The sequence below is a fragment of the Euleptes europaea genome, chromosome 9 (assembly GCF_029931775.1).
Source record: "Euleptes europaea isolate rEulEur1 chromosome 9, rEulEur1.hap1, whole genome shotgun sequence".
Taxonomy (NCBI): Eukaryota; Metazoa; Chordata; class Lepidosauria; order Squamata; family Sphaerodactylidae; genus Euleptes; species Euleptes europaea.
The window spans coordinates 13922907-13950448 of NC_079320.1; the positions used below are offsets into that span (position 1 = coordinate 13922907).

Sequence of the window (27542 nt, forward strand, 5' to 3'; positions counted from 1 at the left end):
ATTAATATACCATTATAAGAGATGCCAGTGCGGCTTTAATGGTGTGTCCCTATGAACTTGTGGTGAGGGAGGAAATGAATGAGCTAATGTGTGTGTGAGAGAGATTCCCTTCTCCAACGGCATCCAATCCCCTCCACTTTGTGTGATATAGATTGGGGGAGGGGAGAGCAGGGGAGCATATAAACAAGCAAGAGATCCCCCTTCTGTCACTCACACAATTCCTTGTTTTCTCCTTCTTGAGTTGCATCAGAGGTCCAAACTACACATGAAGTATACCATGTGATCGCCCTAGGGATTTGCAAGGGCGTTAATGGCTTGCACTTTCAGCCCCCTCCCAAGAAGGGACAAACTACTCTCCCCAAGGCAACTTTGGGTAAAAAAAACAGCACCGGGGGTGGGGTGGGTGAGGCAGAAGCCATGGTCCCAATCCAAATTGGGTCCCTGCAGCACTCCCAAACTGGGTCTGCACAGGGAACATGCAGCTAGCATCCTGCTGCAAGCCACCATGCCAATCTCATGGTTTATTTATTTATTTGTTTGTTTGTTTGTCACATTTCTAACCCACTCGCCCCGGCCGCAGCTGGCTCAGGGCAGGTAACAACCTCTAAAACCATACAAAAATTCATAACATACATAAAACATCCATAGAACTGTTATATAAGACCCAAAGGCATAAAATCGTTCAATTAAAAATCAGAATCAAAGAAGGTGTGCAGTGCCCCTTGTGCTGATTGTAAATTGTATGTAGCATGTAGTTTGGCCCCAAAACTGGAAACACAGGGAAGAACATTAATTCATGCATCCCTTTGACTTTTTTTTCTCTCCCCCTTCTGTTCAGTGATTCACAAAAAGAATTTTCTCCTGCTTCTCCTGCTCAATCCAAATATGCTTTAGGAACTACCGCAGGGAGAAGCAGACAGACATACAAGAAGACAATTCTCTTCCTTGGTCACCCTTCTGTCTTTCCCTCAAACATTTTTTTGGGATCTTTCGGAGGGAGGGCAGGAATAGAAGTGGAAACTGACAGACTATCTAGTTCCAGGGCAGGGAGCAACAGGATTTAACTTGAAGACTGACACTTGCCAAGCCATATGATACCTGCTTAATCAATGAACAACAGAACAGGAAAAATATTCTTTATGACCAATACACTTCCTTTTACAGAACAATGAAAATGGACCAACTCTACCTCTAGAAGAAGGTCTATTAATGGAGTCTGCTTGCTTGCAGGTGTAAGGCAGAGGTTATCAATTATCAACACTCGCATGAAGTCAAACACAAACTTCTTTGCAGGATGGTTGGTCAAGTAGGTCTTGGACCCTACGTTGCAATATTCTGACTGGCTCCGGTTCATTCCTGTATCAGAGGCAAACGCTTTGAATTCTTCAGCCGGGGATCCAACCTCATCATCCAAATCAGTGACCTATTTGAAACAGTTAACAATAATACAGTGGTCAGTGATTTATTATAATCCAGCCTACCCTTAATGAGGCAGGGAGAAAAGAGATATTCCTGAGACCTTACAGAGCCTTTGCTAGCCAGAATGCTCAATAGTGGTTTAGACTGTAAAAGGCATCTCCATATGTTCAGATTCTCATCAGATCTATTTTTGTCCCTTTATGGAAGTAGGCCCGTCTAGAACTATTAAGTAAGCCAATCTAGGACTATTAAGTAAGCGCTAACTTTAGTGGTTCATTTACAATAGGGACTGTTGCCAAGACTAGTTTTATGGTACAATTAGGAAGTTTCACAATCAGCCCTGTATATAAAACCATATTGCATGGACACACACAAAAAAGAAGTACGATCGGAGCTTAACAGCTTTAGTAGCAAAATCCTCCTCCTCGGATTCCATTAGCAAGCAGACATTTTTTTGTGAGCCTGTTAAGGCTCCTTTTTAGATGACTGGTCAAGACACTGTTGCGTCATCATGTGTTTGGCCTGGATGTTTAATTTTTACTTAATTCTGATATAAGATTTTGGCCAACATCTGAAATATCCAGTCTTTATCCTGATTTTTTTTCTCTTAAAGAGTAAGTAACAAAGAGAAGTAACAAAGTCAGAGCTGTCAATACCGATGCCCGTGTCTCACATTCTTGACACCTTTCAGCAAAACTTATCCTTGTTTCTACTCAACAAGTTAATGTGCCCTTTCTAATGTGCCCTTTCTGTATTATCTCTCAAGTTCCAGAGGTGGATGATTTTAATGACAGTTATGAAACCCCAGCTATTGTCTCAAATGTGATTTACAAGAAAGCAATAATTTCAAAATTAGCAATCATCGTCTTACAATGGACTGGATATTCATAAAAACAGGTCATGATTTAAGAACTTTGTTATAAAGAAAGAATTTGAATCAATTTCCTCCTTCTGTACTGCCTGAGACCCTGGAGAGACGCTGCTGGTCTGAGTAGAAAATACTGATTTCAATGGACCAAGGGTCTGATTCAGTATAAGGCAGCTTCATCTGTTCATGTGTACTTGGCCGCATACAACCTATTTAATTAAAATACTCTCATTCTCTCTTCTGTGCCCACAAAAACGATGTCAAAGACATTTAAAAACAGGAAAATAACAAAAAGTAAAACACACACACACAACTACAATAAGCAACAGCAAATTTGCAGAAATTCTCAAAATCTGTCTCAGAATTAAGGAAAAGGCCACATTCATGATGACACAATAGTGTCTTGAGCAGTCATCTCAAAAAGAGCAGAGAAGCAACCCAAGACAAGTCTGGATGCAGAGAATTCCACAGTACGGCCGCCGCCACCAGCACTGACTCATTTACTGGAGGCGGAACAAAGAGCAAAACCTAATATCTAATGATCTCAGTAGGCTCATGTGGAAAACAGGTGGTCCTTTAGTTCCCAAATCATTTAGTGCTTTAAAGGTCAAAACTAGCACTCTGACTCGGACACAGAAACCGGCTGAGAATGAATTGAGAGGGTACAATATTTGAGTTCCAAGGTCTGACAAACAGGCCTCTATCACTACTCTCAACTGTAGCATTCTGTGCCAACTAAAGTTTGCAAATGCTTTTCAAAGACAGTCTCACATGCAGCATTTTACAGGAAACCAATCTGGAGACAGAAGAAGAGTTGGTTTTTATATGCCGACTTTCTCTACCACTTACGGCAGAATCAAACCGGCTTACAATCACCTTCCCTTCCCCTCTCCACAACAGACACTCTGTGAGGTAGGTGAGGCTCAGAGAGCTCTAAGAGAGCTGTGACTAGCCCAAGGTCACCCAGCTGGCTTCATGTGGAGGAGTGGGGAAACCAACCCGGTTCACCAGATTAGCGTCCGCCACTCATGTGGAGGAGTGGGGAATCAAACCTGGTTCTCCAGATCAGAGTCCACCGCTCCAAGCAAGGATGTGCACAATTGTGCCCAGATCAGCTTTCCTCCAAGAAAAGGGAAAATACTGTATTATTCTACTATATTGACTGATACAGACAGATACCGGTATTTTTATATTATTCCAATTCAAGATCCCACATATATATGAGAGAACTCTAAAGGCAAGCTGACTACCATTATTTTTTGTTGTTGTGCCTCCTACCATTTCTGAGTACGGCCGGATATTGAAAGGGAAGACAGTGGCCGCCAACGCACAAAGAAACTCTGGGCTCATCCACATCGAAGCCAGATCAGGAACATTGTGATATAAGTAGCGAAAGAACTGCATCAAAGTGACCGGGTATTCACGAAGCCAAGAACCCTCTTCTTCCGACTGCCAAGGCTGCAATGAAAGAAAAAGTTCGGCTTACGTTGCCCTAAATGTAAGCAAGTATCTCTGTGCCAGCAAAATGCATCATGATAGCCATCTACTTATTACTTGCTACAACACTTTTGGTAAAGTGCTTTAATGTCTGATCTCACTGGTTTTAGTAACTCCCTGTGAAATAGGTTAAGCGGAACGATAGCGATTCGCTCAAGGCCACTTGACAAACTGCACGGCTGACCGGGCTTTTCTCACCTCCAACTCTAGCTCTCTATCAACTGCGTGCAATGAATAAATAATAGTAACTTTCTTGCTTACTGTTAATATTCTCTGAGTGCAAAGCATACTCTAGGATTATACAACAGGAGATCACAGATCTATAATCCCTCGTAAAGCATTTATTAGTAGAGGCTTCATCATGCAATAAATCAGTTGAGGAAATACACCATGGGGTGATATGCTAAAAGAAAACCATATGCTTACAGAAAACCATCCTATAAAAGATGAATAATTGGTAGTAACGTATTCAGCACGAATAAACTATTGTTTGCTTGTAATGAGAAAGAACCTAAAATCCTGGGGTTCGCGCACTATCTTCCTTTTTTGCACTAGGCTAAGTAAGATTGAGAATTTCCTGGTCTAGGAAACCTGCAATTTGTTGCAATGCCAACAATGGCACCCTCCAAGAAACTTCAGTTAGTTTCTTGCTACAAACCACAGTTTAAGCCAAGCTTCAGAATTCCCTGAAGGCTTCAGATTCAGGCTTCACAACAGGTTTGCGTTATGCTGAAGATTTCCTGAACCACGAACCCCTCAATTTTGTTGTGGTATATTGGCAGGGGAGGGCGGGGGGAAGGATTTCAGGCTCAATCTTGCCAGGCACAAACCACACATTGTCTGTGATGTCTGAATGCAGCGATTATCTCATTTTCAAAAATTATGTTTTCTTTTTTAGGACGGTCCAACGTTCCTTGGAGCAGACATCTGATATTTTTGCTTATGCCATTCATTTGCAGTTACCTAGTTAAAGCCACACAGGCATGAACCTCGCCCATGTTTGCAGGGGGAAACTCCTTGGGTCTTCAGGTAGGCCACTCTGAGTTTTCCATTGCAAAACTCAATAAATTACAAAAACACAAAACCCTCCTTTACAATTAGGGAATGAACTACCCAAACCGCTTCCCTACTTACTGAATTCAACATACTCCTGAGCATTCCCAATAATAAGAATGCAGCTTCTGTGCAAACGTTGTGAATGGAAGAGACCACAGTGCCACTTGAAGCAGGAACACCAAATATAAATGTCCAGATTGAATCCAAGTCAAACTAATGAATGGAGAGAAATGGAAGAGGAAGGAGAGGAAAAAACAAAAGTCAACACATGATCTACTTTCTCATGTCTCTTTGCTATTTGCTCATTCATAGGCATTTCATGTGTAACTACACTACAAAGTATATAAAGCAAATGCTTGATATTCTGATTTCATGAAACACTCATACAGATCTATTTGATGGTGTTGGCGGGGCAGGATATGCTCACTCATTCCATCATTTTTCTACAAGTATGAAGATCAGTTTCTCCTTATTACTGAGTATATAATAAACACTTCATAATAGTTAAACATCAATGGGTCCCTGCTCAAATGGATCATTAGCTAAGAAATCTCCCACATCTGCCCCAAAGATGAAAGAATTACGAGGGGATCAATCTGAGACCACACAAAAAAACAGCATTACCAACCCAGCAAAGTTCCACAAAATGTTTTGGAACGGGGCTCTGTGTTAAATGAATTTCCCATTTAATGCTCAGTTGCCTACCCATACACATGCAAAGTTTCCATACTGTTGGCACAATGAATAAGAGAAATATAGAAGGAATTGCAATTGGCTTGGTTAAAAGTTACTGACGAGAGCCTGCAAGCTTTTAATGTCCATTAATCACCATTTGGCCCTGACCTGGACGGCCCAGTCTAACCCAGTCTCAGATCTTAGAAGCCAAGCAGGGTCGGGCCCTGGTTAGTACTACTTGGATGGGAGACCACCACAGAAGTTCCGGGTTGTACCACAGAGCCAGGCAATAGCAAACTACCTCTGTATGTCTCTTACCTTGGACACCCTACTGGGTCGCCATAAGTTGGCTGCAACTTGACAGCACTTTACACACACACAATCACCATTTCTCAAATGTGCAACACTGCTTCAAGTCTCAAAAGCAACATTACATAGAATCATCCATTAACATATTCTAGTTGTGTGATCAAAAGGCTTCAGGGTGCTGAACACTTGACATGAATCAACACATCAAATGGGGATTCTGATGAACAATGTGGTCCATTAGATTCTGGGAGTGAATTATTCCATGGAATTCAGGGGGCCTACCAAGCGCATTATCAGTGCTCTGAATGCTGCACTAAGTTCTTTCTAGGTGATATGCCAATGACCCTGGCAGATACCAAAGCCTCAGGGCTTCTGGGCACACATTTAAAAAAAACCTACATGAGATGGGATTTAGATGTATAAATAAGGAAACTACTAAATAACCTACTGAACTCTCCTCCACCTTTCCAACAATACACAGATTTCAACCAAATTTTGCTGGATTTCAGGATCTTTTAGAATTCCACACAGTTGTACTGAAAATCAATAAGGTGCTACAAATTTCAAGAACATTAAGAAAAATTCAGAAAAGTTTTAAAAGGGGGCTGTCCCACATATTAAACAAAATACAGTATCTTGATTAAACTCCATTCCACTCTTTTTTCCCTCAAGTAACCCATTGCACCGAGTAACGTATTCATTTTCCATTTATAACAGGTAAGACTTTTCTCACAAAAAATAGCTTCCTGCAGTGATAACTGTGTATGTTAACTTTACTGATGTCCACCAAGTTCAATGGAATTATAGAAAGACACAGGAGAGTCTTTTCACCTCAACAGGCAACAGGGTAAAAAAGTTCTAGGGGTAGAAGGCTTCACGAGTATGCAAAAATATTTAGATTATCAACTATAGAAAAGATAAAGCCTCTCATAACTCACAGTATCCTGAAGGCGAGACTAGGGTCGTTTATGCACGAGTACTGTCACTCACGTTCGCCCCCGGTCTGTCTCGGTTGTTCTTTGGAGTTATGCATGCGTTTTCCCTCCACTAGAGATGATCTTGCTGCCAGCCCTCACAAACCCCGGGACTTCCCATCCCTCTATTAACCTGATTCTTCCCTCTCCCCTGATCTCAGCCCAGGTGTAATCCCCATGCATAAGGCAAAGTGCGGGACACGCAAGCTTGGTTTCTCTCACGGCCAATTACAAAGCAGTGTGTAAAGAGGCGGGGATTCAAATAGTTCCTGCTTCTTGGGAATTCTTTCTGGGCAGAAGAATGGACTTTTAGAAAGAGGCTTGGGTTCCCCCCCCCCCCATTCCTTTTGGGGTGCTCCATTTTGTTTTTGTCTTTTAAAATGCATTTTGGCTGGGCACTTGGATTTCTGCTGGGGGGGATTTCTCTCTCAAAGAAAGAACTACAGCCAATCACAAAGCGGAATTTCAAGGGGCGGGCTTCTTGTTTTGAGCTTGGAGACTGATGGGCCAAAGCTTCTAAAGAAGAAAGCGTGGGTCCACCGAGCAACGAACCTCAGGTAAAACTGCCATGCATAAACGACCTAGGACATTTTCCCCTAGTCCCAAACCACAGCAAGTCAGCACTTCAAAATAACTGTGATATTTTTGTGGGGGGGGGGGGGGAGGTGTATTTCCCAGCTGTTCATTCCTTCCTTTTTTCCTTCTCCCCAGTAATTCCTTGCAGGACTCCAACTTGCTCACTTGCAGTTCTGAAGGAGATGAACGAATACCACCACTTTCACATACCATTCCCTCAAAAGTATTATATTTTGGGAAAGTACGAGAATCCATTTTGGAATGGAAAGTAGCAGCTAACTCAAGTTTCCCTGAGATGCAGAAAGTCCTGATCACACTGCGCCCATCAACACCGAGCGGAAACATTTTTTTAGCGCAAAGTTCAGCTTTGAACCATCACTTTTTTCTTGGCACGGTATCACGCTTAATAAAAGATGATATCTTACTAAATAATCCCTACCTGGCAACCCTGATTACATCGGCTGGTGATGACAGGCGCACTGACCTGCAGGTTTTCAGGCAGTTCAGTGACCGGCTGCTGCAGGAAAAGTGCCATGAGGAGAAAATAGAGCGCAGGGACGTTAGTGTGCTTAGGAAGACACGATTGAAGAACCGGGAAGCCTGGGAAATGACAAGCGTCCCGGTTAATTTCCCTGACAGTCGATCGGCCGCCTGCGCTCCTGCCAACGTTAAAGCCTGAGGGAGAAAAGGGGGGGGGGAAAGAGAGAGAGAGAGAGCCATAAAAGGTGTTAGGTTAAGCCTCGTTTATAAGGTCACCACTCAATGGGATAAAAGCATCCTCAGCTCTTCAGATTAAGACCACCACATAAAGGTGTTGTCTCAATTACTGAATCGCTGTTGAAAATGCCATTAGAACATCTTTCTCAGTTTTGGGGGAGAGACCACTGTAGCCTTTGAAATGAAATCGTTTTACTACTAGAGAGCCCATGGTTGCAGTTCTGCTATAACAGAGACCTTTTTGGGGCCAGGTCTTGATGCTATTTAGCGTACAATAAAATGCATCAATATTTCAAATGTTTCGTTTTTCTCTTGGGGGGGGGGGATTCCTACCACACAGTATTGCCTGTTTTCTCAGTACAATTCTACTAACAGAAAAATACGTTTAAAAATAAAGACATACCAACAGCATTCCCCTACCATTGATGTTGTTATAAAAGAGGCAGGGATTTTTTTTAAGGCAACACAGAAAAAGGATGGAGATAAATCACTGGAAAAGAAGTTTTATCTTGCCATTTGGGTAATGTTATGGAGTTGCCATAAAGGTGACTGGCATCTATACCAATCTGATGTTTAAATGGTCTTTTAAATGGGGAGGGGCTGTGGCTCAGTGGTAGAGCATCTGCTTGGCATGCAGAAGGTCCCAGGTTCAATTCCCGGCATCTCCAGTTAAAGGGACTAGGCAGGTAAGTGATGTGAAAGACCTCTGCCTGGAGGGGGGATTTGGCTCAGTGGTAGAGTATGTGCTTTGCATGCAGAAGGTCCCAGGTTCAATCCCCAGTATCTCCAGTTAAAGGGACTAGGCAAGTAGGGGATGTGAAAGACCTCTGCCTGAGACCCTGAAGAGCCATGGAGAGGGGCTGCGGCTCAGTAGTAGAGCATCTGCTTTGCATGCAGAAGGTCCCAGATTATTTGCCTGCTGCCCAGATGCTCTGTGGCTGTGAAGAGCTATGCAACGTACTGAAATCTGAGGCACGGTGTTCCGTTTACAAAACGCTCATTGTGCTCAAGAAGCAGCAGAAACTTAGCCCAAATAAACCAACTTTGGCCCAAGCTCATCATGGCTTGAGAGCTAAGCAGGGTTGGCCATGGTTGCTGCTTCAATGGGAGACCACCAAGGCAGAATGGGGTTGCTATGTGGAGGGAGGCAATGGGAAACCCCCTCTGGGTGTCCCTTGACTTGAACACACCATGGCTGGAGTTGCCAAGTGTTGGGTGAGACTTGATGGCACATTCTTCTTAAGGCAGAGACAAGCTGCTGTGGGACGGGGGAGGGATTAAACTGCGTCCTTTCAATACACTGAGCATTTCACAGGCCTTTAAATATGAAGTCTGAAAGACCATTCCTATTAAGTACATCAATAATAGTGAAGTTGCCTGGGTAAGTTAAGAATAAGAACCAAAGAGCATGGTTCAAAAGCCCTTGCTTCTCATTCTTATAAGCAAAATTATTCTTCTGTGAGAATGGGAGATCATGACTAGAGCCATTTATGCTTGGTAATTAGCAGTGCATTCCAGGCTGAAGTGCCTTGCATTTTTTTTTTAGTTTTTCACGATGAACCGTCATTCAGAAAGTGACTGTGAAGCCAGCGCATACCTGCTTCACATTTCTTAAGAGCCCCTTTAACGCGACCTTTTGTGTTTGCTCCGCCCACCTCGAAGAATCCCCTCATGGAAGCATGCAAAATCACAGCAGCACGTTAGCTATTAAAACGGCAGTTGCTAATGGAAGGAACGAAGGAGCAGGCGAGTGGGGTGTGTGGAATTTCTGCTTTTGCGTTGGGACCATGAATAGGCATTTTAAAGGTCGCATTTTTAAAATGAGCTTTGAGCGAGCATCAAAATTGACCCTGGATAAATGGCCATTGAAACAGGATACTATAGCTTAAAAGGGCATAGTGCCCCGACGTTTCATAAATCTACAATGCTCATATTATTTAAAACCAGAGTCATCTAAATTCCAAATTCCTGGACATGTTCACTGACTAGCTTTTGTTTTGTGTCCTCCACCTGAAATTAGATCCCCATGTTTAAAAAGGTTTTAGTTTTACTGAATAGTATAATATACATACGCATACAATACTCCACGTCAATCATCTTTAAGTCAAGGGTTGCAATTAAATTATTTAGCTCCTATTGGAGATTTAAATTGGCAAAGGGAGATTCGCCTGTCCCGTTCCACTGTTGTCTCTCACCAGCAGGGGAAGACTTTTTTGTTTCATTTGGTGCACAGCTGACTTAGCAACCTAAATGGAATTTCCAGAGCCATAACCACAAACACATTAAAAAGCTTTTGTCTTAATGAGCCATTCATGAAACCTGCTTGTCACTGATACTGAAAAGTTTTTGTATTAATAAGCCATTTATGCAACATGTTCGTCAATAACTGTATGAAATCAAACCACTGATGGCTACAGCCTCAGCTAACAGGCTATGTCTGATCATGTCTCATGAGATTACCCCTGTAAGTCTTCTAAGAACACATTGACAGAAAATCACTTCGGGTGCCATCTCAAGGAAGTAAAATGCTATACGGAAGTCAGCTTTGTATTAGTCAGCTTTATCAAGTCATCTTTGTACTAACCACACAAAATTTGGATGAAAGGAACCAGAAACATATTAGGTCAACATTTTTTAAGAAAAAAAATCATACCAAGCACAGTTCCAATTTTGTTTGTCAAGACGGAATCTGTCTGGTCAAGCCAGCCTCCACCACTGAGGCCTTCCTTGAACTTGATGAGAATAGTTGGATTGCTCAACAAGACCACCAGAATTCTCATGGCTGCGGTCACTGTGGTAGGATGTAGATGTTCTTCCATGAACAGCATAACCCAGTCAAACCCAAGGGTCCGGACCAGCTCTTCACAAGCCCTAATTGAAGACAGGGAAAATGCCGCAGAATTACTTATAGAGGATAGTGTTCTAAAGCCAAACAAAATAGGTAGGCCCTTAGAGGATACAAAGACTTGCAACAATTTGACCAATAAAGTTACCAAAAACCTTAAGACAGTTAACACCTTTTGTTTGTTGCATCCTTGGAAACTTCTGACTCAGGAAAACATTCATGTACCTTCTCCCTTTCCCCCACACTGATTCTTAGTCAAAAATAAACACATTCTTGACCTCTCCATGCTTTTTGACCAAACAGTATGCATTAGTAGAGATGCTACGACAAACAGACCCTGGCCTGATTAAAATAACTTGGAATTCTTCACAAATATTAACAAATATGCATGTGAAATGAAGGGACTGTTACATAATGAGACAGTGATGGAGGAAACAACTCCTGGATGAATTGTATCAACTCATTGCCACAGGGAACATTAAGTGGCTTACTATTAGAGATGTTGGTGTGGCTTATATGTGAGGGGGAATTATGTATCTTGCCCTCAAATAAAAACAGCAGAGATTTTAACAAAGACAAAAATTGAAACAGCATCATATTTTGGATCATATCAGGCAAACTGAAAAACAACACTAAAAAGACCACAGAAACAGCTGCATGGGCAATTAGAATATTGCAAAACAAAAACCTAGTGTTGAAAAAAAACTAAATTATGGAGACGAACCCTCAGAAGTACTCACAAAACTATTACCTTTTTTTTGGGGGGGGGGGAGTTGAGAAAATTAAAGCTGATGACAGATGGGCAAAAAGACCAAGGAATTTTTTTACCTGCGCATAAATTATTATATGCAGTTGTATACATCTGGTTTTCCAGATAAAATTCTGACTGGGGTCATTTTAACTAAATTAAATATTCCAACTGTTTTCTTTATCAGATCTGAATTTATTAGAAGTGAACACTATAAGAGATTAAGACCGAATGGTGATAAAGAATTTAAAAACTGAATGGTCAGGCTTAGATCAATTTTCTGTGGAATGTTATAAGGTTTTACAGGCAACATACTGAAACATAAGAAGAATGCTGCTGGATCAGAGCAGTGGTCCGATCTAGCCCAGCAGCCTGTCTTACACAGTGGCCAACCACGGAAGGACCAACACCTCTGAAGGTGGTAAACACTGGAACAAAAAATTTTTATCTTCAGGTATATGCAGCAGAACTCACAAGCAGAGATTTTTGTTTTGTTTGGTTAGTTAACCATTAATATGACTGGACCCCTGATGCCCATCAACCAGGCCAGCTGTGGGAGACTGACTGCTGAACTAGATGGAAATCCAGCAAGACTCTTCCTTCTTATGTTCCTAGGTCAGTGATGTTTTCCACCAAACTTTAGACTACTTATACTCACTGCAAGTTGACACTTGTTTTTTCTTTAGATATGTACACCAATTTAAGCAGGATGTCCAGCAGCCTGTTCCTCAGAAGAATAAGATTCGCACTCACAAGGCCTCCAAAGTCCTCCTCTGTCCCTAAATAAAAGAACACACATTGTTCAATTCTAATACACCTAACAAGGATTCTATTTGCCAACAAACATCAATATCTATCTATATAAGACTGATAACCATTAGAAATTCCAGCACATTATGTTTTCCAGATTACCAAAGTGAACTGTCCATTGGTGGAAAAAGAATAAATAATGCTCAGACATATTTGCCGCATCAGCACATACACAAACAAATATGAAAGCCCTTAATGGCATTAAAAGGTAAACCGTACAGTGAAGTTTACAGTAAAATCATGATATAAGGGCATGCAGATATCATACGATAAAATTTACTATAAAATCATTTTTGTAAGAACGTACAAATCCCACTAAATTGGTTCCTTGGTTATTCAATTCTGATTTAACCATTATATTGTGTAGAGTAACAATTGTGTTCTCTAATTACAAGCTGAAAAAACCTTGCCACCGAGTCAATAATTATTGGATCCTGGGTGGTCATAAGGTGGGAAACACACACACACAAAGCTTCGCACACAGGAGGGACCCTGAAGTTACACGGAGGTAGAATATTGAACTACTTTATGCTGCCAGGGATTGGCTGGACAAAAAGATGGCAATACAAAGATCGCTTACCGAAGATCTCCAAAGATCGCTTACCACATTTAATGTTTTCTTTTCTTTTTTCTCCCACACCACATGTTCACAGTGCTTATGTAAATAAAAGTCTCTCAAAATATAAGGCCACAGGCGAAACACCAGAACCTCCAGAAATACTTGAACATATACATGAACACATGAAGCTGCCTTATACTGAATCAGACCCTTGGTCCATCAAAGTCATTATTGTCTACTCAGACCGGCAGCGGCTCTCCAGGGTCTCAGGTAGAGGTCTTTAACAATCACCTACTTGCCTAGTCCCTTTAACTGGAGATGCCGGGGACTGAACCTGGGACCTTCAGCCTGCCAAGCAGAGGCTCTACAAAATGAGCCACAGCCCCTCCTAACATGAATATCTGGACTCCATTGCATCACTACACAAAACCAATTTCTTTTACATGCCTATATGAGGGATGCTAGATCTAAAATTAAAACACACCTGCACTCAGTGGAACAGAAGAAATGCCCCTAAAACTCAACCGAAACAGTGACACTTTTAAGGGCTCCACCCTGGACCTGCCCTTGTACTGGTAATATCGTTCAGACAAATGCATCTGCTTTGATGTTGCCATAAACGACAACTGCTCAGAATCAATGCGGTTCTCATCTCATCCCACAATTTTATTATCATTCACACTGTTTTCACATCACTTGCCTACAGCATGGGCCATGTACAAACGCCTTCTGATACTGTTCCTAAGAGCCATACTAGTGGCAAAGCATATTGAGTACAGTACTGAAAAGCTATGCACACTCTCAGAATTTTAATGTTAGGTCATAGACTTGTTTTGAAGCCTTATAACAGACAGCTTATTCCAAATAAAATAATTAAGGTACATTTCAAAATATCTGAGGTGATTTCTTGGAACTATTATTTGACTGATAAAACAGTCGTCCTATCCCCAGATACCACCAACTGTAAAATTTTGGCTTTTCTTCCCCTTCTCACTCTTATTGAATTAATCATTTGTTCTTCCCTGTTACTACCCATTCCCCGCTCCCCCACCCAGATGAAACTATTTGCTGTAATGCTTTGATCACAGGTGTGCAAAATAATGTTCAAAGGGCCCTCCTAATTAAAAACCTCCTCCTCTCTCAGGATGGTAGAGGAGGGGACCAACCTCCTTTTTGGAATTTAAGGTCAATGCACCTTGCAGATTTCTAGGATTTCACTCACCAACTGAACACAGCCCAATCCTAAATATGTTTGCTTAGAAGAATAATTGGGACTTGCTCCCCCAGAAAGAGTATTAAGATGTTGCCGCAGGCATACTGCAGAAGACCCAAGGCCCAACACCTCCAGTGTCTGATAGTTGATAGTTAAAAGTTCCTTTCAATTTAGAGGGACACAAGATCCAGGCTGCTTTAATAAAATGAGATGGGGAAAGTGTGATTGTGTACAATTTCAAACGGAGGAGAAAGGAGTATTTGTGTGCTTCAGAAAGAGAAACATTATATATATATATATATATATATATATATATAGGCTTTGTTTTGCAGATAGTTCTGCAGTACTCTCTGTAAATGAAGAACGTTTAAAAGCAAATAGCTTATTATGCTCAAGTCAGGTACAGAGAAACATATCCATGGTAATGAAAGAATATGTCACAAGTGATTCCTTCGCTTCCGTACTTACCAGTGTCCAGCTTTTCTTCACTGTTCATCTCCATGACTACAAATTTCTCACAGACTGCAAATGTAGGCAGAGTAGAGGAGATGAACTGTCCAAACCTTGGTGAATAAAGGGAAGGAAAAAAATAGCAAGCGCTTGTGTGACAGATGGAGTTTAAATTTGTCGCTAATTAGTATTAGCTGCAGAGTAAAAAGTAATACTGAGAGGCAATTATTATTTTTTAAAAGATGCAGATTCTGACATTTACTGAGCCTGACTGAGGCTGCCTCAGCCTTAGATCCGTAAAACAATCGCGAAACAAGTCGGAAACTGGGTTATCCAGGAGGACAAATACAGATGAGGGTACTATAAATAGAATATTTTGAGCAAGGAGACCTCCAAGCGGAACTGAAAAGCCTCCTGGAAGGTTGAAAGATTGTAGGCACTGTAGAAGGATTTGTACTACTTCCCAAGATAAAGGCACATACAACAAAACTGTACTTTAGGAAATGTTTACATTCTCTAGATGGGCAGAATTTGGCTAGAAGGGAAATAAGGACTCATAGGAAGGAAAATGAACTCTCCCAGAGAAACATGTGCATATGCTTTTTTAAAAACAACAACAACAACAACTGAGATTAATGAAATTTGATGGTACCTGAGCAGGTCGTTGCTGCTTGGGAAACCCTGAAGCAAATAGCTCAGTACATTACTAATGGCAGCAATAGTTGGCTGAGATAAAGACATATCTCGAAGAGTCAGCAACAGTTTCGGGATTAGCTGGAACTCCCTCATCAATTTAGCATTCTTTGCTGCTTCGCTGAAAGATAAAAGGACAATTTAAGAACCTTTCCCTCATCTGAGTAGAGTAGCCTCTTTTAAAACTTGTCAGCAGCTTGTCAGCTTAAAAGCTTGTCAGCAGCTACTATGGATCCATTTCGGAGAAGCATACACTGAATCTAGGAGGATCTAGGAATCCACACGACTGTGATCATATGATGTAACGGGAATATAACCTCTAATGTGGAATCACATTAGGTTGAAATTCTTTTAAGAGACCCAAGTTTCTCTAAAGAAAACTCCAAGTTGTCAATGTACCAAGTTGTACATCTGCCGTTTGTACTGAACACTTCATAGCTAAAGATGATCCGAAAGAACCTTCCAATGGAGATGGACTGGGACTTGCTCTTCAGAATGGCTCCCCTGAATTAGTTTGCAGATACCTATTTAGATTCCTATTTTTCCATGCATTCCAAGATTCGTTTCGCAGCTCCTTCCATCCCCACTAACATAAAAAAATTAAACCCTGCAATAGAATCAATCAAAAGGAACTAAAATACTCATTTTCTAAGGTAACTCACTAGAAGACAGTCTGTATTATAAAATATCAGAATATTTTATACAAAATGCCCTGCTATTACCTGGATTCAGTCAGAAGTTCAATGAAATGCTCAAATAATGAAAGATGAAGTTCGTAGGGTGCATGAAGCCAAACCTGAAATATAGAGCAGAAAGTTCGTTTATAGCCAGTGTTCGTTATTCATTTTAGCACTTACACTACCCAATGGGATGACTGTCACATGAACACATGAAGCTGCCTTATACTGAACCAGACCCTTGGTCCATCAAAGTCATTATTGTCTACTCAGACCGGCAGCGGCTCTCCAGGGTCTCAGGTAGAGGTCTTTAACAATCACCTACTTGCCTAGTCCCTTTACAGGAGATGCCGGGGATTGAACCTGGGACCTTCTGCATGCCAAGCAGAGGGTCTACCATGGCCCCTCAGTTGCTGCTTTTGTACTGGGGCTAAATGATCTTGCTGATTAGCTGTTAACACTATTCTTATGTGCTTGCAACTTGTTGCTTTGTTAGCCGCCTAGAGTCCAAGGAGATAAGGTGGGATATAATATTTGTAAAGAAATACTTCAATTTTGTTCCATCAGAAAAAGGAAACAGAGCATGAATGGTGCCATCGAAACATTTTAACACTCTTTCTTTGCGTCTTGTAGCAGATCACAAACAATGGCAGATAATGAAAGCTCCAGAGTTCTATGTCAAATTACAGCTGAAGCTATCTTGAACAGGAGTTAAAAAGAAACAAGGGATCTGTGCTTTTCATTTTCCATTCATGTAAGAGATTAGTGTGGTAATGTATGGGGGGGGGAATACCATATGAAGCCTAAATGACAGTGGACAGCGTGTATATTCAGCAGTACCATGTTGTTCAAAACAGTGTCCTTGCCTCCCTTTCTACCGTATATGAATGCATTTGTATAGTTAAATTGTGGAACTCCCTGCCCCAGGATGTAGTGATGGCTGCCAACTTGGAAGGCTTTAAGAGGGGAGTGGGCGTGTTCATGGAGGAGAGGAGTATTCATGGCTACTAGTCGAAATGGATACTAGTCATGATGCATACCTACTCTCTCCAGGATCAGAGGAGCATGCCTATTATAGTAGGTGCTGTGGAACACAGGCAGGACAATGCTGCTGCAGTCGTCTTGTTTGTGGGCTTCCTAGAGGCACCTGGTTGGCCACTGTGTGAACAGACTGCTGGACTTGATGGACCTTGGTCTGATCCATGGATCTTGGTCTGATCCAGCATGGCCTTTCTTATGCACATATGTATAACTGGAATGTTACTGAACAGTGAGAAAAAGTTATATAGATATTGGGGAAGAGACAATTAACAATAAAAGAATTAATCTAGCTGTCAAAGAAACAGGTAGCAGATAGGTAGTAATAGGAAAAAGTTCACAGAAAACAGCTCTCTGGACATTATCCACCTTTGTTTTCTGCTCCTGTTATTGCTACAGCCCTTGTGCATTGCCTAGCCATCCCTCATCTCAATTACTGCAGCCTCCTCACCGCTGCTCTCCTCCTGTCAGCCCTCCGCCCTGCTGCCAAAATAATATATCTTTCTGTTCTGTTGCTATGATCACGTTGCACACCTCTGTCAGCCTCAGCAGCGATGTGGAAAGCTACAGCCAATCAACCTCATAATCAAAAGTCCTTTCATTTATACCGCCCCTCTTTGTCAGCTTCTGACTTATCTCAGTTCACCTGTCCAATCATTTCTCACCCTCTCCACTTCACTTAAGATAATCTGCCGCTGCCACCTTCTCTGCCCCACACGCCCCTGAACTCCTGCTTTTTACTTTCCATTATGATATTTTTCTGTATATGAACTAGACTCGACAACCTCCTTTCCTTGAGTGCCAGATCCAAACTCCATTTCACTCTTTAAAGTTCTCCATAAAGCAATCTTCATGGTGGATCACCGCAGTCTAATGACTCTGTGCTACTCCCTATCATTACATAAGAAAAGACTTGCTGGATCAGGCCAAGGCCCATCAAGTCCAGCAGTCTGTTCACACAGTGGCCAATCAGGTGCCTCTGGGAAGCCCACAAGCAAGAGAACTGCAGCAGCATCCCGCCTGTGTTCCACAGCACCTAATATAATGGGAATGCTCCTTGGATCCTGTAGACGAAAGGTTCCCAAACTGTGCTCCAAGGAGCATTTGGTGATCTGTGAAACATCTCCTAGTGCTCCAGGAAGAGACTGGAAAGAAAAATACTACTGTCATTCGGTTTAGTATACAGATGCTAGGTGAAAATTAGTGCTCCATGACGAATTTCTCTCCTGAAAAGTGCTCCATGACTCAAAAAGTTTGGGAAACGCTGCTGTAGAGAATAGGTATGCATCATGACTATTGTTCATTTTGACTAATATCCATGGATAGCCCTATCCTCCATGAACATGTCCACTCCCCTCTTAATCCTGCCATGTAAAACCTTCTTGTCTACTACCTCAGTTCTGTATTGGTGTTACTGTCCGTCCACATGCATGGAGCTTCCATTCAGATGCAGGAGTGGGTAACCAGAATCTTCCATACCACCTCATTTTAGCCAATCTTACAAAGTACATATTCAGGAGGCAGGTGTCCAGTCCCTCCGCTCTCACTTTCTCTAACCACCTGCCATCTATTGCCTTTGTGACTACTTTATGTTGGGGCTGGTGAAGACCAACAGCTGCCAGAGTACTACAATCAACCTTATAATGATGACTTAAAGGGTGTCAGGTAGAGTTTCAGCTTATGTAATACCAGCCAGCTCTAGTTGAAAAGAGGACCCCCTTCAGGGAATCTGCCAGTACACCAAAAAGGTCTGAAAGGTGTAGTATCGTTGAGATAAGACCTCTCCCTTCTGGAAAGCAGAACTTCCTTCTAAAACCCACACCAATTTTTAACTTCAAACAAGGTAATTTCTACTTTATGGTGGCACCTTCTTCTTCATTTCACCATAAGAATATTTTTATTTTGTTTATATATGTTATTTAATCATTCTATTTATTTTCGTTATACCCCATCTTTCTTCCCCAAGGGGCTTACATCATTCTCCTCTCATCCATTTTATCCTCACAACCACCCTATGAGGTAAGGTTAGGCTGAGAGTGAATGACTGGTCCAGGGTCACTCAAGAAGCTTCTATGGCAGCAGAAGTGTATTTGAACCTGGTTCTCCCAGATCTGAGTCAGACAATAATCACTACACCACACTGGCTCAGCAAATGCAATGTGTCTCTTGAAGGAAGACTATTATACCACAACTGGCCTATGGTTGGTCTTGTATTATCCCAAACATTTTTCCTGTCACAGATTGTTTCTAGTTTAGTTTGAAAAGTTAACTTCAAACCTTGCCTTCGCAAAACCACGTTTCATGAAACAAAATGGTGCAATATATTTTTAGTAGATGCTATAGTAGGAGCCCTGTAGCACAGAGAGGTAAGCTGCAGTACTGCAGTCAAAAGCTCTGCTCAAGACCTGAGTTCGATCCCGACGGAAGTCGGTTTCAGGTAGCCAGCTCGAGGTTGACCCAGCCTTCCATCCTTCTGAGGTCGGTAAAATGAGTATCCAGCTTGCTGGGGGTAAAGTGTAGATGTCTGGGGAAGGCAATGGCAAACCACCTTGTAAACATAATCTGCCTAGTAAACGTCGGGATGTGACATCATCCCATGGGTCAGTAATGACCCGGTGCTTGCACAGGGGACTACTTTTACCTTTAGGGGCTATACTGTAAACAATCAACATGCCTGGGTGATCAGTCTCTGCAATGCAAGCACATAATATACTGGATAATCTGAAGCACGAGATTCTCCAAAGTCATCTTCTTTAAGTGGAGTGCTTCCTTTTTCAGGAAGTACAACTGCCCCAGGTTTGCTAATGATCCTAATAATTACTACAAGTGCCCTTATATACCTCAAAGTCACAAAGGAGGTCCTGGAAGGCAGTTGAATTTGGAATAATTGACGTTTCGTGCCCACTGTCAACAGTTCCCACCAAGGAAAAGGTCAGATGAAGAATGTGGCTATTCAGAAGACAGCGTTTCTTCTTTAACAGCATTGCCAGTAACTGAAATAAAATGTAGCAGCACACGATATTGTCTTTTATAATTCTTAAACCTTTTTTCTTACCACTAAAAATATATCAGTTTCACCCAAGCGCCATGAAAGAAGCACACAGACAGAAATACGTGCTTTTCCTAAAAGAACATGTTCTTTTATACCATTCATATCAAGAGTTACACTGAAAAAGAGACTGAGAAGAAGCCAACATTAACCCCAAAATAGCAGGCTTTCTGAAGTGATGTCTTTTGCTACCAACTAATGCTGCACCGAATCCATACGTGTCAAAGACAAAAATATTTTAGTGCACTGAATGAAAAGGAACGCAACAGTAAGAATCTTTTACAAATTTAATCTTTGATCATTCAGGTGGATATAACAGGAGCCCGGGTGAGGAACAATCGTAGAAGACAATTTCTCAACATGGGATTGAGAACATTTTTTTTCCAAACAGCTGTATCACCTACAAGCGCGCTTGTGATTGCTACCTCTAGGCTGAAACGTGCAACTTGTCTAGTTCTCTTTTAAAGGCTTTCTGGAGACATACACATTTGATGCCTGTTGAAAGCAATCTGGAGAAAACCAGCACAGCCCCATACCGCTGATCAAGGCGATTTTTGTCTTTGTTTTGCTACTATTATATGAGACTCATACTGGCAATATCTACTCAGAAGCTGGTGGGCACAAAATGGCTTTGTAAATTGCATTTGACACTTATTGTTGGACCACTGAACAACAGGTACACGTACAACAGAAGAAGAAGAGCTGGTTTTTATACCCTGCTTTTTCTCTACCTTTAAGGAGTCTCAAAGCGGCTTACAATCACCTTCCCTTCCTTTCCCCACAAGAGGCACCTTGTGAGGTAGGTGGGGCTGAGAGAGTTCGGAAAGAACTGTGACTGGCCCAAGGTCACCCAGCTGGCTTCACGTGTAGGAGTGGGGAAACCAACCTGGCTCTCTAGATTAGAGTCTGCCGCTCATGTGGAGGAGTGGGGAATCAAACCCGGTTCTCCAGGTTAGAGTCCACCGCTCCTAACCACTATACCAAGCTCTCAATAGTGCTGCTGGCAGCTTATAAAAAGGGGCTCATCCCACATGCTCTATGTACCTTCTTCTAAGATTGCAATTCATTCCCATTTCAGAGATACATCCCTTCCATTCGCCCAAACCAAACCATGTAGTGTTGTTGTTTTTCAAGACAACACAAATAATCAGCCTCACTGCTGGCTTCAAATGCCCTTCAATAGACACCTATGGTGCAGTGTCCTTGATTGTATTAATAATAGAAATTCCTCATGATTTCTCCCATGTGCCCTTCCTTTTATTTGGCAGCTGATAAGAGTCTCTGCTGAGCTAGCAGGTGCCGCAGATCTGGAGTTATGACAATCTTCTAGGCTAAACCCACAATACTTTCCTCTTTGGCCATATAAGCTGTCACTAACCAAAAAACAAAACAAAAACTATTACAGTGCTAGAAGAAGAAAAAGAAGAGCCTATTTTCTCCACCACTTAAGGAAGAATCAAAGCGGCTTACAATCACCTTCCCTTCCTCACAACGGACATCCTGTGAGGTAGGTGGGGCTGAGAGAGCTCTAAAAGAGCTGTGACTAACCCAAGGTCACCCAGCTGGCTTCATGTGGAAGAGTGGGGAAACCAACCCGGCTCTCCACAGTAAAGTCCATTGCTCCAAACCACCGCTCTTAACCACTACACCGCACTGGCTAGGAATTTTCAAAAAAAGCATTCAACTGATTTTCTGAAAGGTAAGGCGTAATGAGCCCTGACCTGGATGCCCCAGGCTAGCCTGATCTCGTCAGATCTCAGAAGCTAAGAAGGGTCAGCCCTGGTTAGTATTTGGATGGGAGACCACCAAGGAAGTCCAGGGTTGCTGTGCAGAGGAAGGCACTGGCAAACCACCTATGTTAGTCTCTTGCCATGAAAACCCAAAAAAAGGGGTCGCCATAAGTTGGCTGCAACTTGACGGCACTTTACACACACACACAAGGCATAATGAATATTTATTTTGTTACAAGTATCAGTAGCTGAATTTAAAGTCACAAAAAGAATGGAAGATATACAAGCAGCTGAGTCCAGCTTTTCACCTACCTGATACCCTTTGATTCTTTCCATTTCTTTGCTAGCCAGAGGGTTGCTCTTTACTACACATACCAGGGCCTTCACAGCAGCATACAGTCCCTCTACATCTGAGGCCATGGCTACCAGTCCCAGAATGGCAGCTGCTCCACCTATGTACTGTAATGTAGTGGCAACAGGCTTAGGGACAAATGTTCTTACTCCTGAACATAAGATGGCAAAAACAAACTCATCAAAATTAGTTCGATTAAAGAATGACAATATAAAACAACAATAACTTCTACAACAATATTCGTAAACACAGGCCTAAGGATTTTCCTATTTCCCTTGGCTCTCCCCAATGAGCAAAAGTATTTGAGACTATGGCCCCCCAGCGAAGGTTTTCTGCACCTATTTTGGAGCTGTAAAAGTTTCCAAAACTGAGCTCTGTGCTGGAGCAAAGTTCATGAACATGATGCATGGAGACCACGAGAAGGAAAACTGATTTATCTGGAGAAACAAGTAAAGCCACTATTGGGAGCGGGGGGGGGGGTCAATAATTCTAGTTCATTTTACCTTGCCTTTGGCCAGGGAGGGAGGGAGGGGTATAAATTAATTAAATAAATAAAAATAAATACTTTCATGAGAGAATCAGGAAGCACTTGCTTTGCAATCATATGCAAATAAGAAAAAGAAGCTCTTTAGTTAAAAGGTGACAAATCCCTCCTCCCTTCATATATCCTGGTCTTAGATACTGCCTTCGGATATTACATTATCTCACAGCCAAACATGTATGAGATTCGAGGAAACAACATTTTACCGCTAACAGCGAACAATCCTCGTGTGACTAATTCAGCAAAGCAACATTTTCACATGGTCTTCTATCCCAGGTCACACATCGTTAAAACCATTCTATGTACACTTTCCCAGAAGAGAGATAAATGATACACAAAATGGGTTTCCCGAGGAGCAGGTATGCTTCTAGGGGTAGGCTGAATGTTACAACTGGCAGAAGCATCATTCTAATGGATATCTCATGATAACCAGTGATGGCAATAGCACTGCTGATTTTGTGCAGACACATTTCCAATACCACAAGGTAAAATACATGGTCAAAAGCCATTTTTCCAATTCAAGGCCACCCTACACATAGAGATCACTGTATTAAGGAACATATGGGAATGTCCGAATCAATGTGCTACAGTGTTCATCCACTTGGGGGGGGGGGAGAGAAGAAACATCTACCAAGATGACTCCAACTGTAAGATGACCCTCCCAAAAATGTTATAGACAAAAACATTATTATTATTGAACATAACTATAATGTGTATGCGAATGTAAGACCACCCCGTTTTTTAATGGCATAGCCATGAAAAAAACCGAGTATTGCATTTGAGTAAGTACTGTATATCAAAGAGTACTGTAGGTTTGCATCTGAGCCTCGGGATCATGGCCAATGTCTAGAACAGGGGTCCCCAACATGGTGCCTGTGGGTGCCATGGTGCCCAATGGCACCTTTTCTGGCACCCATCAAGTATTTTTAGAAAGTGAGTGGGGGCAGGTGGGGCTTGTGCCCAACTAATCTTCTGACTGGCTGTGCAGATTTTTTAAAAATGTTGTTTTAGCAGCAGCTGCCATCACAGCAGAGGGATCTTCGCTATGTGACTGATGGTAAGCTGAAGCAGCCATTTTGAGGCTGGCTCCGCCTCCTGCAGCCGACGCCATTTTAGGACAGCCATTTTGTGGCTGGGCCCATCACACTGTATCAGAACTCCAGAAGTGCCCACAGGCTCAGAAAGGCTGGGGACCCCTGACCTAGGACCTCCTGACATTGTGCGCTACTATGGAACACAAAAAAAGAAATAAGTGGAAGAGTCCATCTCACCCAAATATCCTATCAGAGCTGCGCCAATGGTACGTGCCGATCCATTCAGATGCCCTCCCGAATTATGCAGCAGTTTCACTGGAGTGGCATTCTCATGAGATGAAACAGCCAACTAATTAAAGCAAAAGAAACTGATCGAGTGGATGACACTTCTTCAGAAATAATGGGGTGCATCCAACCACTCGCGGAGTTTGTGGGGCAGAACTCCACGTCACACCCCTGCTGCACCACACTACACCCCCTCTGGTTTGTTTCTGGGCCCTCAGGAACAGCACATAAAGCGAAGTGGGGCCTGCAGTGGGAGGAGGGAATTGGCAAAAATTGCCACTCCCTCGTCTGACAGAATGGTATTTCCGACTGCAGACAAACTGCATGGTTGGATACGCCCTGCTGTGTTTAATGCATTTTAATAGAGGCAGCATGATGCTCCACCTTAGAAAGGACGCTGGGCCAACTATGAAAGAAAACCAAAGCTGTCAGCCAATGGGACATATCTTAGGAAGAGGATACAAGTACCTTTCCTAGAAGTGTTAAAGAACATGTTAGTAGATACAGTATAATTCCGCTATATTCAGAGAAACTAAATTATGTTTGTGGTTCCTTCTATGTCCTGTAATCTCATAATCTACAGGTGCTTATCTTAAAAGGACAGAAATCTATGTAATAGAAACTAGAATTCAGCCAAGTCTTTGGTGATCCCTCAATTCCATTAATCCTAGGGATCTCTTGCCATTCTTCAAACCTTAATAAGAATTTTGTTACTTCTAAGTTTTCGCTCAGCGCAAAACTGACTGCCTTAAGGGTATATTCCATTGCTGTCCATTTGTGAGAGGTTTTCTGTTGCCACTTCCTTGCTTTAGAGTAGCCTCCTAGAGTATATTAGGAGATTCACTAGCCTGGATCCGGAGAAAAACTTGCGGAGGAAAGTGGCGCCCTCATTCATTCACTGGTAGGGTTGCCAGCTCCGGGTTGGGAAATACCTGGGAAGTTTTGGGGCGGAGCCTGAGGAGGGCGGGTTTTGGAGAGGGGAGGGACTTCAATGCCATAGAGTCCAAATGCCAAAGTGGCCATTTTCTCCAGGGGAACCGATCTCTGTCGCCTGGAGATCAGTTGTAATAGCGGGAGATCTCCAGCCACCACCTGGAGGTTGGCAACTCTATTCACTGGCCCTCCTCGTCACTGCTCTGGCTGCCCTCCCTTCTCAATGCTACTGATCCTCTCCCCTCCCTCCAACACTGCTTCTCTGCCCACCCCTACATGCACAGTCAGTGTTTCTCTCTTCTGGGGGATTTAAACCTCTTCCCTCTATTGTTGGTCAGTTTTCATTTTTCTCTGCAAACCCGCAGAGACCCAAAGTTTGAAGGGTTATTAGTTCTCTGTGTACACGGCTCCAACCCACAGATTTAAGTATCTGCAGATGGGGCCATGTTGACTAGCAGATCCACCAATTTTGCAGTTTCAAAGGGCTTGTACAACAGAACTCTTTAGAAGAGCTTAGTTCCTCAAGGTGACTGCCCAAAGAATGTCTTGAAAGACTGAAGTCTCTGATGGCCTCTACTTTTTATCTGCTGGTTGTTTTAATTTTATCCTTTTTAGAATTATCTTATCTGGTGCTGATTTTATTGTTGTTACACAACTTGGAAGAAAGATGAGCTTAAAATATTTCAAATTAAAAACTGGCAGACAACAGTTAATATACCTGCACTGACATCTGAAGACAGGGAAATTGAAAGGAAATAACCTTCAATGTCTTGGACGAGCAATGCTATGAAGAACACGTTTGTGTGTAAAGCAAAAGAACTACAAAATACGGAGAGTTACATCATCTACTACCTAAATACCGTAATAATCTAATACTGTAAAATGAGACAAGTGCTTAGAAGCATCACCAACATGCATCTTCAAGCTTACCTGCTTAGCAATGGCCTTGCTGTCCAGTTTGTTATAAACTTTTCGAATCCTTGCCACTGTCAGTGAGGAAACAGAGAGCGCATAGAGTCCAAACGAGACTTTTTCCTCCGGTACCAAAGATACCGGGCAGGGACTGAGTCCTTCTGGCTTGGAATCTTTACCTGCAGATTTAAAAAACAACAACATCATTTTGTGAGCTAATGCACTGCAACCATTGTGTGCGTGAGCTGTGACCTAGGCAGCCCTTAGTTCAAAGTTCATTTCAGCCATGAGTTATTAGGTTGCTTAAATAGCTATGAGTTATTAGGTTGCCTAAATAGCACTCCATCTTTAAGCAGCATTTAAGCAGGGAAGATGACTGGGGAAGGCACTGGCAAACCACCCCGTAAAACCAAGTCTGCCTAGTAAACGTCGGGATGTGATGTCACCCCATGGACCAGGAAGGACCCGGTGCTTGTACAGGGGACCATTACCTTTTTAAATGCTAATATATATTTATACATTTATTTGAAGAAAAAATGATTCAAACAAACTATAGAATGGCCCCTTGAAATTTTATCAACAGTATATATTTCCTTGAGACAATTTAAGGGGTTCAGGCTGGGGAGCTTTTATTTTTTGGATAACTAGACAAAACGACGTCTTAACATATCTCACTGTAAAACTGTTATAACAATACATGGACGTTGTAGTTGGTTGCACGCAAATCTTTCTGTCTAGCACATTTTGGTCCCAGCCTTCTTTCCAAGGGGTTCACAGAGCACATGCAATTATTCTCCCTTTCCTCATTAAATATCCTCACAACAGTTTTTTTTTTAAGTAGGCTAGGCCAAGAAAGTATATGACTAGCTCAAGGATACCCAGTAAGGTTTGTGCACCCAGGTCTCCTGCATCCTAGCCTGGGATCCCGACCACTACACGACGCTGGCTTCTCATAGTCCACTTTTAATTACTGGACCCATGGACTTGTCAAGATGGCCAACCCAGTTTTGACACTTCAGAAACTCACACGACGTTAAAAAGTAGGCCAAGAAATTCATTCAACCAGACTGGTATCTGACTAAGGGAGCTTTGACTCACGGAAACTTGTGTGTGTGTGTGCGTGTGTATGTGTTAAGCACCATCAAGTCGCTTCTGACTCTTGGCGACCCTATGAATCAATGTTCTCCAAAACGTCCTATCTTTAACAGCCTTGCTCAGGTCTTGCAAATTGAGGGCCGTGGCTTCCTTGATAGTCAATCCATCTCTTGTTAAGTCTTCCTCTTTTCCCACTGCCTTCAACTTTTCTTAACATGATTGTCTTTTCCAGTGACTCTTTTCTTCTCATAATGTGACCAAAGTACAATAGCCTTGGCTTAGTCATTTTAGCTTCTAGTCAGCTCAGGCTTGATTTGATCTATAACCCACTGATTTGGGTTTTTTGGGTGGTCCAGGGTATCCGTAACACTCTCCTCCAACACCACATTTCAAAGGAATCTACTTTCTTCCTATCAGCTTTGCCTCACAAAAACTTATACCCTGGAAATCTTTTTCGGTCTCTCAGGCCCTACTGGACTCGAATCTA

The 27542-nt window shown here is 42.3% G+C and overlaps 1 protein-coding gene across 1 annotated transcript in view; it reads right to left on the bottom strand.

Moving 5' to 3' along the window:
- WDFY3 (WD repeat and FYVE domain containing 3) overlaps positions 1-27542 on the bottom strand; it is a 148917-nt gene that overhangs the window by 65268 nt on the left and 56107 nt on the right. The window contains exons 21-33 of the mRNA XM_056855997.1: positions 25979-26139; positions 24068-24179; positions 22216-22406; positions 19965-20117; positions 16132-16205; positions 15369-15530; positions 14735-14829; positions 12343-12463; positions 10745-10962; positions 7814-8049; positions 4919-5053; positions 3566-3745; positions 1190-1423 (exon numbers count right to left, since the gene is read on the bottom strand). Of these exons, the coding sequence (XP_056711975.1) occupies positions 1190-1423; positions 3566-3745; positions 4919-5053; positions 7814-8049; positions 10745-10962; positions 12343-12463; positions 14735-14829; positions 15369-15530; positions 16132-16205; positions 19965-20117; positions 22216-22406; positions 24068-24179; positions 25979-26139 (2072 nt within the window). The remainder of the gene's footprint in view (positions 1-1189; positions 1424-3565; positions 3746-4918; positions 5054-7813; positions 8050-10744; positions 10963-12342; positions 12464-14734; positions 14830-15368; positions 15531-16131; positions 16206-19964; positions 20118-22215; positions 22407-24067; positions 24180-25978; positions 26140-27542) is intronic.